Source organism: Haliotis cracherodii, unplaced genomic scaffold (genome assembly GCF_022045235.1).
Source record: "Haliotis cracherodii isolate W230 unplaced genomic scaffold, xgHalCrac1.p SCAF_4, whole genome shotgun sequence".
Lineage (NCBI taxonomy): Eukaryota > Metazoa > Mollusca > Gastropoda > Lepetellida > Haliotidae > Haliotis > Haliotis cracherodii.
Window position 1 is genome coordinate 63,574,005 of NW_027266297.1, and position 18,502 is coordinate 63,592,506.

At 41.9% G+C, this 18,502-nt stretch overlaps 1 protein-coding gene across 1 annotated transcript in view; it reads left to right on the top strand.

Moving 5' to 3' along the window:
• LOC139480023 (orexin receptor type 2-like) overlaps nt 1-18,502 on the top strand; it is a 57,836-nt gene that overhangs the window by 36,191 nt on the left and 3,143 nt on the right. Inside the window, exons 3-4 of the mRNA XM_071262998.1 lie at nt 15,822-15,945; nt 17,915-18,039. Coding sequence (XP_071119099.1) covers nt 15,822-15,945; nt 17,915-18,039 — 249 coding nt within the window. The remainder of the gene's footprint in view (nt 1-15,821; nt 15,946-17,914; nt 18,040-18,502) is intronic.

Genomic DNA, 18,502 nt, shown 5'->3' on the forward strand with positions numbered 1-18,502 from the left:
ACCGGGGAACACTTCCCGGATAAGTTACCACAGGCTGGGGAACACTTCCCGGATAAGTTACCACAGACCGGGGAACACTTCCCGGATAGGTTACCACAGACCGGGGAACACTTCCCGGATAGGTTACCACAGACCGGGAACACTTCCCGGATAGGTTACCACAGACCGGGGAACACTTCCCGGATAGGTTACCACATACCGGGGAACACTTCCCGGATAGGTTACCACAGACCGGGAACACTTCCCGGATAGGTTACCACAGACCGGGGAACACTTCCCGGATAGGTAACTACATACCGGGGAACACTTCCCGGATAGGTTACCACAGACCGGGGAACACTTCCCGGGTAGGTAACTACATACTGGGAAACACTTCCCGGATAGGTTACCACAGACCGAGGACACTTCCCGGATAGGTTACCACAGACCGGGGAAACACTTGGTTGATAACATTTCATGGGTTGTTTACCATAGACTAGATAATATTTCATGGGTAGTTTACCATTAACAAGATAACATTTCATTTGTAGTTTACCATAGACTAGATAACATTTCATGGGTAGGTTAACATCGACTAGATAGCATTTCATGGGTAGTTTATAATAGACTAGATAACACTTCATGAGCAGGTTACCATAGACTAGCTAACATTTCATGGGTAGTTTACCATAGACTAGATAACACTTCATGAGCAGGTTACCATAGACTAGCTAACATTTCAAGGGTAGTTTACCATAGACTAGATAACACTTGATGAGTAGTTTACCATGGACTAGATAACACTTCATGAGTAGATTACAATAGACTGGATAACACTTCACGAGTAGGTTAAAATAGACTAGATAACACTTCATGAATAGTTTACCATAGACTAGATAACACTTCATGAGTAGGTTATCATAGACTAGATAAAACTTCCTGAATAGTTTACCATAGACTGGATAACACTTCATGAATAGGTTATCACAGACTCCATAGTCCATAGTCTATGGATATGTTACCAGCGTCTCACTGGTTACCATGGAGTCCACACGGTAAAGTTACTCTTGTACTACATGTGTCAGTGTACAGCCAACATGGTATACGAGTGTCGTGTCACTCACGTCCAACATCAGGTCTTTCAAGTTCGTTGCAATCGATCTGGTCTCCGGTGAGAGGTCTTCTCAGCCCGAGGGCCCCTGTAGACACCTGTAAGCCTACTGTAACAGTCTATGCATGCATGTCTGTACACACGTCGACTCACATACTTTACCGAGTGGCAGGACACAGGGTAATGAACTCGTTAATTATTTACTGTTTTTGAGTTGTTAACTAATTAGTTTCGTAGATTTACTGACAGCGAGCAGCAGCCAACTCATTGTGTTACAACCACGTGTGTCTGATTAATATACAAATTAATGCGTGAGTGAGTTGGGTTTAACGCCGCTTTTAACAGTATTACAGTTATATCACGCCGTGTCAGCTTAATGTGGGAGGAAAGCCCGAAGTAATGCAGGTTTTAGACGTTTACCACTTCGATGAAACCCACGAGCACGGGTATGGTGTTGACAAATCTAGAAACATAATCGGGGCGAACCGGGATTCGAACCCACAATCTTAGGTTTCTGGCGTGCCCAAGCGACGCAACTCTGCCCAGCGAATCGCGGCGCGTTAGACGACTGGGCCACCCGTGCCCCTAACACATTAATTGATAACGATGGGTAAAGTATGAGGACGAAGAAGCCTAGTCGTTATCCAGTGTGCAACTGTGTAGGTATGTCTAGTCGTAATTACATCATCAGGTCCATGAGACGTCAAAGAAAAGGAAATACGTCTTAGAACGTTGAACCTTTTTGACACTGTGTCTCACAATGCAGCATGGAGGCGGATAAAGCATCGGCCTGGTGATTGGCCGATTTCTGCCACTAGAGGTCACTGGAGGTCAGAGGCGGCAGGGTAGCCAAGTGGATAAAGCGTTTGCTCGTCACGCCGAAGACCAGGGTTCGATTCCCTATATGGGTACACGGTGTTAAGCCCATTTCTGCTGTCCCCCGTCGTGATACTGCTGGAATATTGCTAAAAGCGACGTAAAACTATACTCACTCACTAGAGGTCACTTGAGGTCACAGAGGTAACTGGACGTCACTAGTGGTCACTCACAAACACTGGCAACATGTGACTACGTCTTTGTATAAACCTATAACGTTGTGGCAGAACGTGACTAAAGTGAAGTCTCGTCACTTCGGTTAGAAATACGTTCCGTGATGGTATGGCACTGTGGAACTGAAAACAAAGTTAAATATATTTACCATAAACAGACTGAGACATTTGCTGTGACAAGAATTATGGTGGACGCCATACCTTCTAAATTAGTATCAGCCCTTGCACTTCGAATGCGTGCGGACGTTGCCTCCATTCGACTTTTTTTATACCGACCAACATTACCAAATCGATATTTTGTACCTGCGTTAATATATTACATGATGTGTATTGACATTGTTTGGATGAGATTCATTGTATTACTTCTTCGGAACGTAAAGTGGATATTTCATAATTTGACTGGAGATTTGCTTTTTCTGAAAACACCATATTCTATACAAATCACTCAACGAATTCAATAACGATAATGTTAGTTTTTTTGTATCTCTCTCTTTCATTCCTATTCAAAACGCAAGGCTACGTGATACTGATAGTTCCACGATCCCCAGGGACACCGACATTGCCACAGGGTGTTGGAGCCAATCAGAAATCTCCTGTTATAACGCCTCGTGGCTGTCGCCAGGTGTTCAATGACCCCTTTTATGGTATTAATCCAGCACGAATATACGAATCCAAAAGAATATAGTTGGGTGCGTGTTGAGATAGGGTTGCAGCCAATAATGCGTCAGGCCATATTAGGACACGACGTGGTTCCCTTTGGGAGGAGCAGACAAAGAAGAGTGATTTCTACCATGATATAACCAACACGTCATCTGATGGTCGGGGGAATGTGATAGTGATTGAGTTGGGTTTGTACAGTATTATATTATTATTGTCAACTGAAGGTAAGGGGGTCCCGAACTGGCCCAGGTCGTGGGTGCATCATGGTGTTGAAACCGGATGGAAGGAGGATTATGTTTCTGACATGCCATATTTCATAATCGGAAGTGAACTCCGTGCAGCGACTTGCGGTGCCGTAACTCTGTGTAGCGACTTGCGGTGCTGTAACCCTGTGTGGCGACTTGCGGTGCTGTAACATTGTGCAGCGACTTGCGGTGCTGTCACTCTGTACAGCGACTTGCGGTGCCGTAACTCTGTGTAACGACTTGCTGTGCCGTAACTCTGTACAGCGATTGGCGGTGCTGTAACTCTGTACAGCGATTTGCTGTGCCGTAACTCTGTACAGCGATGTGCGGTGCTGTAACTCTGTACAGCGACTTGCTGTGCCGTAACTCCGTGCAACGACTTGCGGTATCGTAACTCTGTACAGCGACTTGCGGTGCCGAAACTCTGCACAACGCAGATTTGCAGTGAAGTAAACTACCCGGCCGAAGTTACAAATATATGAAATATCATATCAGGGCTCGTCTCAAAAGTTCGCAATCTGGGTAGGTGGCCCGGCATCAAATATATTCTAGCTTTTTTGCTATTTTGTGATCGAATTAACACATTTATTAATAGCCTTCAAATGTGCTTACTGTTTCAGTTGTCTTTTACCAAGAAACCTCAATAGAAATTATGCATTTGCCCTGTGTATGAACCCCTTTATTAATTCATATTCAGGGTCATGTGGTGCGTGTGCATTGAAACGCGATACAGGGTTTTTACATGATAGTGCGTGAAGTAGGTGGCACTTTAGATGAGGTGTGGAGTTTCTAGTAATATCTCATCATACAGGGCATTAATCTAGAGGTGGTAGGTTGGTGGTAAATTCTAGATTAAAGTTTTTTTCAATCTAGTGGTTGACTTAACTTTTGAGACGGTCCCTTAGAGAAACGAGTGTTTTCTGGGGAGCATGTATGCATGAATTTTGGAAGTATTCAGAGTTTACATTACATATATCATGTATATTACACAATGGCCTGACACCTACTTTCAACATAAGGACTAATTTGTTCATGAAAAGGAAGTAAATAATTGATGAAATACCCATTATTCGTCCAAATATCCTTGGAGTGAGGTGAGGTGAAATTGGGTTTAACGTCGCGTCCAAGATTATTGCACTCATATAGCGACGTGCATGCACGTGTGTGGCTGCTTGTACTAGTCCGGACTGATGCCGATTTATAGTGCTAACCCACTGAGATACCATGCCGCAGTTTAACATGAATACCCCACTCAGACACTCCGAGCCGAACAGTCCTTGTTTTATCTCCTTAATGCCCAGCGCCAGACAGGGTAACAACAAGTACCATCTTTTAACGTCTTTTGGTATGACGCGGCCGGTGATCGAACCCCGGACCTTCCGCTCTCCGGGCGGATGCTCTACCACTAGACCACGGAGGCGGTCAAATATCCTTGGACCATGAGTACTGTGGTAAACAACCCACACAAACAACATCTGTTTAAACAGTGCATGTTCTGCAAACTGGGAAGCATGGAGGCATATGCACCTACAGTAATGATCATATGCAAACTTACCAGGTGGCTAACACAGACATTATAACACCCACATTGTCTAATATATGACGTAACTGACAGATCATGCGTGCGCAGTATTATTTCTGTCAGTTTTATTACATTGATTTACGACAATGAAAATATGTTCATGTTTAATATTTTGCCAACTTAAACGCTCTTCTTAGAGTTTCCTGCAATCTACGTCGTCATGTTATTATAATGGTTTAGTGATGGATAAGATGTTTAGCTTCTCGGTGTGTCATTATCCTAGGACGCAACGGCGTTGGAACGTGGTGTTTTACACCACAATTATCAGATATAATAGTTGTTTACTTGGCAGTTCAAAGCTGACAACAAAGTAAGCACGCTTTGACCACCACCGCTTCAAATCTTCATCTGGGGCGAAAAACTGGTTGAGTACGCCTAAATGGTTCTGTGCCCTTAGCATTGCCTACTAAAGCAGCGGTTTATGGCCGCCCTGGCTCTATGGTACTGATGGCAGGCTAGATGAAGTTACATTCACTGTAGCAGGAACCGTCGCTGTGGATGCTGGCTGAAGCATCAACAGCCAACAATGAATTTATCAGAATTGTTCTTATCACAATAAAACAGACTGGACCGTAGGTCGATATGTGTACACCGATAATAAATAATGGCTTACTTAAAACGTCCTAATTAACCTACCGTTGTCGAATGTAATCAAACATTAACCTCAGATAACGAGAAATATTGTTCTGGTCACAGGAGAGTTTGGATAGAAGATAGTAACAATAATTTCCAAAACAACGTTTGATGCATCCAGTTACGTGTATATACAGATATATGGGTGAGTGAGTGAGTGAGTGAGTGAGTGAGTATGGTTTACGCCGCTTTTTAGATATATAATTAACCATTATAACAAACCGGTAATAATTATCTATTAGCGCTCCCTATAATTTATGTGCATGTACCACCTTCGAACCATTTACTGGATAAAAGTGTGTACTTACATGTAGCATCTACAATAAAAGGTAACTGTTTGTTGCCAATGTGGTTTCAGACACTAACACGCATATTATTATCATTATTATTATTATCATCATCATCATCATTATCATTATTATTGTTGTTGTTGTTGTTGTTGCTATTATTGTTATTATTATTTACAGATTGAAAAAAAAAATGTAGCTAAGAGGGTTTGGATGATCCTGGCACAGTCAGGCTGGTTAGGCTCATACACGCAGCCCAGACAACGAATGGGACTTCTCCCAGGAAGCGCTGCCTAGTCAAACCCACCCAGAACTGATGGGCGTTGATTATTGCTATTGATTATATCAATCACTTACATGTCTGGTACAGATCCCCGTCATGTAGCTGCAATATCCCTGAGTGTGGCGTTAAACAACTAACAGACAAACAAACAGTATTGTTATCGTCATCATCATCATCATCATTATTATTATTTTTAGCCTCAGCTTCGTGAGAAGTGTCGTCGTAATATTTATTACTTTAGGTTGAATCATGAACATCGACGACTCAAGGATACAGCAGCGGCTGTCCTTGAGATGCGGATGACAATAACATTACTGGCCATTTACATCATTAGATTTTCTTCTTTCACTTTGCCTCGGGCACATGTTCCCGGAGCCTTGACTTTCCAACAGATGTTAATGATAGGGAAGGTCCCCATCACCAATTTCTCACCGGTGATCGCATTTATCAGAACCTGGTTGTGGTAGCATCCAGCCCTGGTGTGTAAATAGTTAAGGGATGCATATGGTTATGAAGTTTTAATCAACCGCCTTCTTCACAGTACAGTGAACTACGGTTATAACGAACTCAAAGGGACTACTAATTTTAGTTCGTTATAACCGTAGTTCGTTATAAGTACATTATACAGCATGACTACAGCAAGTAGTCGGGACAAAAAAGTAAGTTCGTTATATCCGTCAGTTCGTTATAAGCGTGTTCGTTATAACCGTAGTTTACTGTATTGCATAAACTGCCGGGCAAGTGAAAGTATACACCTTGTTTGATGGTGGCGACAATGAAACTAACAAGAAATGGCTATTCGATGATGATATTATATGGAGCATATCAATGAATATGTCACCACAGGTGAAGTTTTAGCAAAGTGGGGGTCGTAATGTCACAGTATACAGGTATGAACAAACTGAAGCGTGAATTTTCAAGCGTTTACATTTTTTGCCCGGTAGTGTATTACCAGTCCGTTCCTCCTGATATTTGTCAGAGACTGAATCTTTTGTCTAATTCTAACCTCCACCAGACACGCAATTTACATGTTTCCAGGGCAACCAGAATGTCTTGTGCATAATTATATCTTGTAACAAATTATCTATACAAAATAAAAAAATTAGCGCGTTTAGCATACCAGACATAACGTCAGCACGAGCTCATCTGCATCAGACCCGTGAAGATCCGGGGTAGAATAGATCTTCTGCAACCCATGCTTACCGTAAAAGGCGACTATGCTTGTTGTAACAGGCGACTAACGGGATCGGGTGGTCAGGCTCGCTGACTTGGTTGATGTATGTAATCGATCCCAATTGCTTGGATCGATGCTCATGATATTAATCACTGGCTTGTCTGGCCCAGACTCGATAATTTACAGACCGCCGTCATATAGCTGGAATATTGCTTAGTGCGGCGTTAAACAACAAACCAAATCATATGCATCATCAGTTAAAATACTGTCAGCGTCACCACCGAGCTTATATTATCACACGTCGCCTGAACGGACACACTGTCATCACGATTTTTCCATACATCGCCATGAGACAGGGGCCTCGACATATCTCCTATAGGAAAATTACATTCTTATGACATCTGTCAAACGTCCATTTCATTGAAGTCGTAGCACTTAAGCGTCATGTCTACACGGCGACTCGTGTGACACAAGACGTCCCTTTATCGCTTGATAGACTGACGGTCTAGACGTTAGCGTCACGACGTCACGCTAGCAAGAGACGTTCACCGCTGGTACACCAGAGACCCTTGTATTAAGAGTAAGTGTTCTTGTAGCAACGCTGTTCCTGGTACTCAAGCCCCAGTTGTGCCACAACGGAGATGAATGTTCTCTGGGTCGGCCACAACGCTGTTTGAGTAATAAGTTGTGACACTTGCCTCGACGTTAAACAGATAGATAAGTTTTAAAGTAATAGTTCATTATGTGTGTAAATATAGACTAGTCCTGAGGGGTTCAATTCGCTTCAACTGTAACGGCCTACGCGATGTATTATAGACCAGTTGACGAATACCGAACGGTTTTGATAATCTGATAGCCCTGGCAATCAAGAGCACTGACATGAGAGTGAGTGAGTGAGTGAGTATGGTTTTGGCAATATTCAAGCAATATCACGGCGGGGGACACCAGAAATGGGCTTCACACATTGTACCCATGTCGGGAATCGAACCCGGGTCTTCGGCGTGACGAGCGAACGCTTTAACCACTAGGCTACCCGACCGCCCCTGACACGAGAGAGTGAGTGAGTGAGTTGGGTTCTACGCCTCTTTAATATGAACATTAATACTGGCAGCAGGTTTTTTTATTTGAGAAAATCACAAAATGAATGTGTGTGTCGACGTTTGCCTTTTTTGTGAAACCGTCGATCAGACGTACATTTAGGGTGTTCACAGACTGATGACCCTAATCGGGGAAGACAGGAGATTGGGTTCCACGGCGTGCAGATGGGAAATATGATAATACGGGTGTCTTAATATTCTTTATGAATATTCATGAGGAGATCGAAAACGAGGCCGACCCGGCAAGATAGTTCAAAATATGGAGCGCTAGCAATCTGACACGAACTATTTACGGCATTTTCCAAAGCTGAAAAATTAACAATTATGTTATAACAGTTCAGATGATGTAGATTACAGTGTAATTTCATCGACAATGATATGTTGTGTTGTTAATTTGTAAATTTATTTATTTGAGAACAACATGTATCAGTTTTTAGTTCGTTCAACAACTTTTACGTTGGTAGGTTTGTCCGCTTTGATTTACATAACCGTAGGTCAAGGATTTTTTCAGGTCACTGTCAAATGTACTTTAAAAAACAGACCTTCGTCTCTTCGAATGGATATAATTAATTTCCTCCGCTGTTCTTCTGCCTCGGGGTAGCGTAAAAGATGATATTTTCTTCGTAGCGCGAATCGCTTGATCTTTGCGGACACAACAGTTAAAGTTACTCGATGAACGGGTCTTTCAACTCGCTCTTATTGGTCGATCGTCAGCCGGGTCAGCCTCGTTTTGGATTCAGTGGGCGGAGTTATGGACAAAAATTCCGAGTCTCGTAAGGGACGCATCATTATTAATAATATTAGGTCCATTTCTAATGCACCAAATTCCAATCAGTAAGTGAATAATCATGGAGTTACATTATTATAACGACGTTTAATGGATCAGTGAGCACTCGATTTTCATTCTCAGCTCCCTGGAGAGTATACAACGAAATCTACTTATGAGTCACTAGAAGATTAACAGTCACATTATCATTTCATCCTACCGGGTACCCATTCACTGCTGGGGGAACAGAGGCATATTTCAAACAAAGGCACATGCTTACGGATACGCTACATTTGTTCTTTGATCAAAATTATATGAGCTATATACATATAATTATATGTTAACGTTAATGTCCATTAGGGGAGGGGAGGTGAAATAGGGTTCAACGTTGCGTTCAAGATTATGGCACTCATATTGCGACGTGTATGCACATGTGCGTGTGCGTGTGTGTATGTGTGCGTGTGCGTGCGTGTGCCTGCGTGTGTGTGCATGTGCGTTCGTGCGTGCGTGCGCGTGCGTGTATATTAGTCCGGACTATTGCCGATTTTATAGTGCCAGCCCACTAAGATACCATAACGCAATTTTAACATGGATACCCTCTCAGACACACGGGGCCGTCGGGTAGCCTTGTGGTTAAAGCGTTCGCTCGCCACGCCGAAGGCCCGGGTTCGATTCCCGACATGGGTACAATGTGTGAAGCCCATTTCTGGTGTCCACCGCCGTGATATTGCTGGACTATTGCTAAAAGAGGCATACTCACTCACTCACTCACTCACTCACTCACTCACTCACTCACTCACTCACTCACTCTCAGACACACAGTATACTGACTGCGGGCGACCAGTCATTGTTTTAGCCCTTGAACGTCTTATGGTATGACGCGACCGGGATCAAACCACTGACCTCCCGCTATCCGGGCAGCCGTTCTGTCGCTCTAATGCCCATTAAGTACCGCGGGTCTAGCATGACCCATATCTCTCATATCCTCTGGTAAGTTAAATGTAGCCCGACTGAGCTCCGCAATGTGTTTAGTACACGGCACAGATGGTAGATAGCCTTCACGGCAGAAACCATTTAATCAGTGTAGTGCTCATGACAGTAATAAAACAACCCAATGTGAATTGAATACAGCTGATGTCTCAAGTGAACGTGAAGGATTGAAGACGCGGGGTCCCTCCTACGATGTGGGTGACAGTTGTATAACACGGGGGACATCATCGTGTCAAGCAGCTCGACTTAAAATCAATTAGAAAAAATGATTCGCTGTTTATTTCGCGGGCTGTTCCCGTCCCTGATGCCCCGTTTAAGATCTGATGGACGAGCGGGGAATACACGACTGCACCCTATAGTATTGCTTGTTGAATTCAAAGGCACGCGGATAATTCATCACTGACCTATAACTGATCAAATTGATAACCCTTGATCACCGTTCCACAACAGCAGTCGTCGTTGTTGCGGCCTCGGGAATGGTAAATCGGTCTTGGGGTAATGGACGGGTGTACGAGTGTTCCATAATAGCTTAACTTATCACATTCCGTTCTCATTAGAAAGCAATGGGATGTAATCGCTAACGATGCGTTAAACGACAGTTTCAATTTACAAACTCCCCTACTCGCATGCACTGAATAGTTTCCACTTTCGGAACCACCGGACGGATTTTGCCCTTAATGATCATATAGATAATGTCATTCCCGTGTCATACTCTCAGCGCCATGTATGCGCATATGTTACTACTCATATGAACTTTAGTGCAATAGGTCCACGCGTATCCGCGTAGGCAGCATTCTATATAACCTTGACGTACTTGCGTAAACGTGTATTTATTCTCTCCAATACCAGTGACCGTGACGTATATGTGTATAGTTATCGGGATGTTCCCTCTATTACCCTCTCGTACCTGCGTATACTAGTATTTCTAAGTCTGCACTCTATATAACCTTGACGTATCTGAGTAAACTTCTATGGATGCTCTCTATATAACGGTGACGTATATGTGTATATTTCAATGGATGCTCTCTATATAACCGTGACAAAAATGTGTATATTTCCATTGATGCTCTCAATATAACCGTGACGAATATGGGTATATTTCTATGGATGCTCTCTATATAACCGTGACACATATGGGTATATTTCTATGGATGCTCTCAATATAACCGTGACGAATATGGGTATATTTCTATGGCTGCTCTCTATAGAACCGTGACGAAAATGTGTTTAGTTCTATGGATGCTCTCAATACAAAAGTGACGTATATGTGTATAGTGCTCTGGCTGTTCTCTATATAACCGTGACGAATATGGGTATATTTTCATGTATGCTCTCTACATAACCGTGACGTATATGTGTATAGTTATCGGGATGTTCCCTCTATTACCCTCTCGTACCTGCGTATACTAGTATTTCTAAGTCTGCACTCTATAGAACCTTGACGTATCTGAGTAAACTTCTATGGATGCTCTCTATATAACGGTGACGCATATGTGTATATTTCCATGGATGCTCTCAATATACCCGTGACGTATATGTGTATATTTCTATGGATGCTATCAATATAACGTTGACTTTTCTTCCTATATTTCTATGGACGTTACTTATATTACATTGACGTAGCTGCATATAGTTCTATGGGAGCTCTCTATATGACCATGACGTATCCTTGTATAGTACTATGGATGTTCCCTATATTAACGTGGCGTATGTATGTATAGTTAATCAGTGTACCCACTCCATCCATATACCTTGACGTATGGACATGTACGAGGGATGATTGATAAGTTCTGAGCCTCAGGTAAAATGACACTGAAATGAAATTTTCAACATAATCCCCTTCTACATTGATATACTTATCTAACGATTTTATCCAAGTGTCGTAGAAGTCCTTCTTTTGGCTGTCCTTCTACTCAGTTGCTTGACGTCATCGGTCGATTCCAAATGGATTCTGGCTAGAGCTTTCTTCATGTTTTGGAATAGCTGAAAGTCTGGTGGAACCAGGGCCCGCTTGCACAAAGCAATCTTAGCGCTAAGATGATCGTAACTCCCATGCTTAAACATAGGCTTTCAAGAGTCGTAGCGCTAAGATCGCTTTGTGCAAGTGGGCCCAGATCCGGAGAATAGGGTCGGTGCTAAAGGAGTTCAAATGAGCTGGATGTAGAAATGTCATTAATTTGTCAACTGGAGCAATGTCCCGAGGACGAGTACGCCCTTTTTCAGCTTCCCCGTCTCTTTGTCATCATTTCATCCTGAAGTGTCTCAAAGGTGAAGCACACCATGCTCCGTTTATTGTATGGCCTTTTGGAAGATAGTCCACGATGATGACACTCTCGGTATACCAGAACATGGAGGCCATAACCTTTCCAGCCGTAGAACAGTCTTTGCCACTTTTGGTGGTGGTAATGTCAAATGCTTCCACTGTCTTGATTGTTGTTTGGTAGTGGTAAGCCTACTTTCTTATCAAGAAGATAGTCCACGATGATGACACTCTCTGTATCCCAGAACATGGAGGCCATAACCTTTCCAGCTGATGGAACAGTCTTTGCCATTTTTGGTAGTGGTGATGTCAAATGCTTCCACTGTCTTGATTGTTGTTTGGTAGTGGTAAGCCTACTTTCTTATCAAGAAGATAGTCCACGATGATGACACTCTCTGTATCCCAGAACATGGAGGCCATAACCTTTCCAGCTGATGGAACAGTCTTTGCCATTTTTGGTGGTGATGATGTCAAATGCTTCAACTGTCTTGATTGTTGTTTGGGAGTGGTGAGCCCAATTGCTTATCAACAGTAACAAATCTTTGCAAGAGCCTGTCAAGATCAGTTTCAGACAGAGCTAGATTATCAAGAGGCATGTTGTGCCTGGTGCTTTTTATGAGACGCTTTGGAACCCAACCAGCTGATCATTTCTGCCATTGTCAAAGTTTCTGTGATGATGGAATGTACTCTCTCCTGGGAAATGCACACTTAACTAGCAATATGTCGCCCATTCATTTGTCGGGCGGTCACCACTGTATCATGGATTCTCTAGATCATTTTGATGTTGTTGACGTCACAGTCCTTCCATGCCAGACTTAATTCTGCCCACCTCTTTACAGCGGCATAGGAAGGAACATTCTTCCTTAGTGTTATCATTTCTTCAAGGATGGCTTTTAATTTCTTTGATGGGCATTTAGAAGTTGGAGTACTTAGTAAGGATAAGAATTTATGGATGAACAACTTCTTTATTACAATTAAGAGCGACGTTTCGGAGTAGGTTATACCACTTGCTTGATAACGGTGTTAGAACCTACACCGAAACGTCGCTCTTAATTGTAATAAAGAAGTTGTTCATCCATTAATTCTTATCCTTACTTGATGGCTTTTAATGTTAATACCCTTTGCCTGCAAATACTTGATCACTGCATGTTTGTCTATTTTCCAGAGATCACAAACCCCTGCTTATGCTCATAGGTTATCGGTCAACCCTCGTATATGTATAGTTTTGAAAGCACTCTATATTACCATGACATTTATATTTAAAAAAATTGACATTAATGCGTCCCTAAATTAATGCGACTGCTGAAGCTAAATGAATGCGATTTACACCCAATCCCAGTAGAATTTTAGAGGGAAATATTACCTCCGTGGGGTTTAACCGCCATGTATTTAATCGAACCTTAATCTAATCAAACGACAAAGAGCGCGGAGAAGAGTTCGTCCGTAAAAGAACGATAGCCATTACGTAATTCCCGTACGCGTTTCAGTTATACTGCTCAATATAGCGTGAAGTGGAATAGATAGTTGTTTTTATTGAAGTTTTGTATTTCTGCTATCCTAGGTTGTTCCGTATTTCTTTCAATATTGTTTGCATTAAATTTATCGAAATCGTGTGTGAACTGACAGAGAGATAGCACCAACTCTACGTTATTCACAGCAACCACGATCAAATTACTGCTATTGATGCCTTGAAACTAACCTTAGTTGACAGAGAATGGATACATATATCATTAAAAAAAAATGGACTCGTTAAAAGTCGTTTTTGTTGTAGTTTTACTATTAATCATCGACATGATGTTTTTCTCGATCGAAATAGCAAGAGCGTTGGAGGTCTCAACGGTGACTGTTGAAACTGTTCCATACGTAAAATACATCCAGTAATCACCTGTACCAAAGTACTACAGTTATTATTATCATTATCATTATTATTATTTTTATCATCATCATCATCATCATCATTATATTATTATATGTATAGTGAAAGTTGCAACTAAAATTACACGATATTGGAATGCATATAATATTATTCCTGGTAAAATATGGTTTCAGTTACAATTTCTTCCAATCATTGCCCAAAAAAACTTTACGATATATAATCGGACTTTTTAACCTAAATCACCGGTAGTTGTGGGAGAAAATATGTGGACAGCTGATTGCTCTTTCCGGCTTAGTTTAAGAGATAAGATACACGGTAATTTTAATCTCTGCATATGCAAGAAACACAATTGATATGGTTAAAAGTGTCACTCAGCATCTCCCGACATTCAACGTATACAGTGTACAGTCAGACAAGTGATGGTGTGAAACAGGTCCATCGCCAACGTATGCAAGTACTTCCCGAAACATTAAATCGAATTTCCCCTGACAAAGATTCATGCGTACGAGGAAAGTCAGTTATTTGTGATATTTTAGGATATAACATTTTTATGAGTTTGAGAAATCAGAGCTGCAAAGTAAAGTTATGTCTCCGAGGTTTGTGGAGGTTGGAGATGATGTTGAGGATTTTGTGTCAGATCAGAGAGAAAAATGCACAAAGACAAGATATAACGATAGGATACTGAGGGCTGACATGGCTGAAAAACTAGGCGATGAAAGCTTTTTCTTAGAAGGCACTGTACTTTTACTTCTACATTTACAATGGTCAAACGACTTTGCTGATCAGAACATTGTACTTTAAATATAAGCGAAACCTACAGTGTTTTACAGTCATAATATTTATGTTATTTTTTCAAATACCAAACCAGTTTGCACTTTATTGTTAGCGCATATCAGATGTCAGCGAATGGGTAATTAGTTCATGACGCCATCACACACTTCCATTCTTCGTCTAAAAAATAATTGAGCCATTCGACGTCTTTACTGCAATAAGTTCTGCACTAGAAACGACACGGACATTCGCATAATATCCTTTGTACACCCCACTCGTTATCTTTGCTTATCAAGTTGAATTGTTTGATAGGCATTACTTAGAGGTTGGCGGATGACAAAGTAGACACACTTATTGGATAACAACTTCTTTATTTCCTGTAATGATAGCGTTTCGGTATAGATCCTTATACTGATGTCAGCCTTGCTTGACTCAAGGTCGCCTTTACAGTAAATAAAGAAGTTGTTATCCATAAATTGCGTCTCCTCAAGCTTAGTTAACATAGTATTGTAATTCATAACAGATAACTGACAAGCTAATTTCAACATATTCTTAGCCAAATACGTATTTTTTATGTAGATCACATGCAATGACCCGTGAAGATCCGGGGTAGTATAGGTCTTCAGCAGCCAATGCTTGCCGTAAAAGGCGACTATGCTTGTAGTAAGAGGCTACTGACGGGATCGGGTGGTCAGAATCGCTGACTTGGTTGATGCATGTAATCGATCCCAATTGCTTGGATCGATGCTCATGATATTAATCACTGGATTGTCTGACCCAGACTCGATTATTTACAGACCGCCGTCATATAGCTGGAATATTGCTGAGTGCGGCGTTAAACAACAAACCAAATCATATGCATCATCAGTAAAATACTGCCAGCGTCACCATCGAGCTTATGTTATGCGCGGTGTTAAATAACCAACCAACCAAACCTTACATTTAATGCAACGTTTAATTTTGCGTAACATTTCGCGATGTCACAAAGATTCGACTGTGGACCATTTTACTATCAATTGCGTCTTTCAGTGATATTTATTTTTGCCGTCTTGTTTCAGAGGGGGAACAGTCAGCTGTGACAGCGCAACTACAAGCCCGTAGACGAGCTGCCCGGATGTTGATTGTGGTGGTGCTGGTGTTCATTATGTGTTTCCTCCCCATGTACACGTGGAACTTGATGAGGTGGGTCTGTGTTTCCTCCCCATGTACACGTGGAACTTGATGAGGTAGGTCTGTGTTTCCTCCCCATGTACACGTGGAACTTGATGAGGTGGGTCTGTGTTTCCTCCCCATGTACACGTGGAACTTGATGAGGTAGGTCTGTGTTTCCTCCCCATGTACACGTGGAACTTGATAAGGTAGGTCTGTGTTTCCTCCCCATGTACACGTGGAACTTGATGAGGTAGGTCTGTGTTTCCTCCCCATGTACACGTGGAACTTGATGAGGTAGGTATGTAAATCCTCCCCATGTACACGTGGAACTTGATGAGGTAGGTCTGTGTTTCCTCCCCATGTACACGTGGAACTTGATGAGGTAGGTCTGTGTTTCCTCCCCATGTATACGTGGAACTTGATGAGGTAGGTCTGTGTTTCCTCCCCATGTACACGTGGAACTTGATGAGGTAGGTCTGTGTTTCCTCCCCATGTACACGTGGAACTCGATGAGGTTGGTCTGTGTTTCCTCCCCATGTACACGTGGAACTTGATGAGGTAGGTATGTAAATCCTCCCCATGTACACGTGGAACTTGATGAGGTAGGTCTGTGTTTCCTCCCCATGTACACGTGGAACTCGATGAGGTTGGTCTGTGTTTCCTCCCCATGTACACGTGGAACTTGATGAGGTAGGTATGTAAATCCTCCCCATGTACACGTGGAACTTGATGAGGTAGGTCTGTGTTTCCTCCCCATGTACACGTGGGACTTGATGAGGTAGGTCCGTGTGTCGTCCCGATATACTCATGGAACTTGATGAGGTAGGTCTGTTTCCGCTCCATGTTCACGTGGAACTTGCTACGGTAGGTCTGTTTCCTCCCGAAATGCTCGTGGGGTTGATGAGGTAGGTCTGTGTGTCGTCACCATGTTCACGTGGGACTTGATGGACAGGTCCGTTTCCTGCCCTTGTACACGTGGTACTTGATGAGGTAGGTTTGTGTTTCCTCCCTTTATACACGTGGTGAGGTAGGTCTATGTTTCCTGCCCATGTGCACGTGGAACTTGATGAGGTAGGTTTGTGTTTCCTCCCCACATACACGTGATGAGGTAGGTCTATGCTTCCTGCCCATATACACGTGGAGCTTGCTAAGGTAGGATTGTGTTTCCTCCCCATATACACGTGTAAAAGTCTATGTATTACTCATTACGTCACATATCACTGTTGTTAATTTTCTCATGTATCTACAAGATATTAATACCTCGTTGTTCACATGAATTATGAATCTCTTGCTTTATGCTGATAGTATCTTAATGCGGTGGGCTATTTTAACAGAAGCTAACTTAGAGGAAACATTTAATAATTGTCTCAATTATTGTTATGTAATTCTTTGGTTTATTACCTTCGTGGATGCATGGTATGAGTCTAGTTGATCATTCCCCTTCTTTCATAGCGGGAGTTAGGGAGTTTAAAGGATAGGTGTTAACTTTGTTTTCATATGAATGTGTGCTTTTAAAAGTGAAGGGAAGTTTATATTTCGTACACGTTTTAAAGCAGATTCAGAATTTGATTTTGTTAGTTAACGGTCGTTTTTATATATGATCAAGGTTGAAGTGTAAATATTTTCAGGGACTTCAAAGTAAGACTTAACAGTTGGTTCTTTGTCTTTTGTGGTCAGCTTATGAAACTGTTTTTTTTTAACTGAACATCCTTTTAACAGTATATCGAAGCTTTTTACATCTAATGTGATTTAAAAAATATTTCCTTTTGAGAGACTCGCCTAATTCCAGACACAATCTTCACTGCGGTACTTATTTCTATGCAATGGATCAGTGGAATATTTCCTGAAAAATAAATTTGTTGCAGAATTTGACTGGAATCTGTTTATGGTTAACTGCAAAATTTCTTTTAAGATGCCCTTTGTATGTTTGATACTGTAGGGAACACACTATCATTTTTCAAAGATTGGTTTTCATTGAATGATGTTTGATCTCCTTCAGATTGACCGACAGTTCGTTGATTGCAATGATCCATCCTCATTCAGTGTCTATCTGCACACTCTCAGCTCACTGGCTCGTCTACTTCAACAGCTCCATCAACCCAATTATCTATAACTTCATGAGCGGTAAGCCTGGGCATATTTCATACAGAAAGATAATGGGGTCAAATCAGCCACATTAATGTTGTTGTTTATTCAAGCTGGCTACTGACATCAAGAGGCTGAATCATACAACGAACATATCACTGTCCCTCGAGAAATAAGACCCTGGTCATCACTTGGGACGTACAATATATATAACTCAAGACAGATCATTCGTAATTAGACGTAGGTCGTTGGGTACTTGGAACGCCAACTGTGTCAAGTTATAATTCATCTCTTCTGTAGTTTCATCTTTGCAAGGGAAGTCAATTAGACCTGAATTAGCGTTAATATCTTAACTTTCTTGTTGCAAGCTCAGTTCAATATCCATCTATCATCTGTCACCACCATCTCTTCCAATGGCTGTCCCGTTCTGATGTGGCTAGTCTGATCAATATGAGGATACATTATTTACCTTTTCGAGTACAACCTGACATGTTTCTTCTGT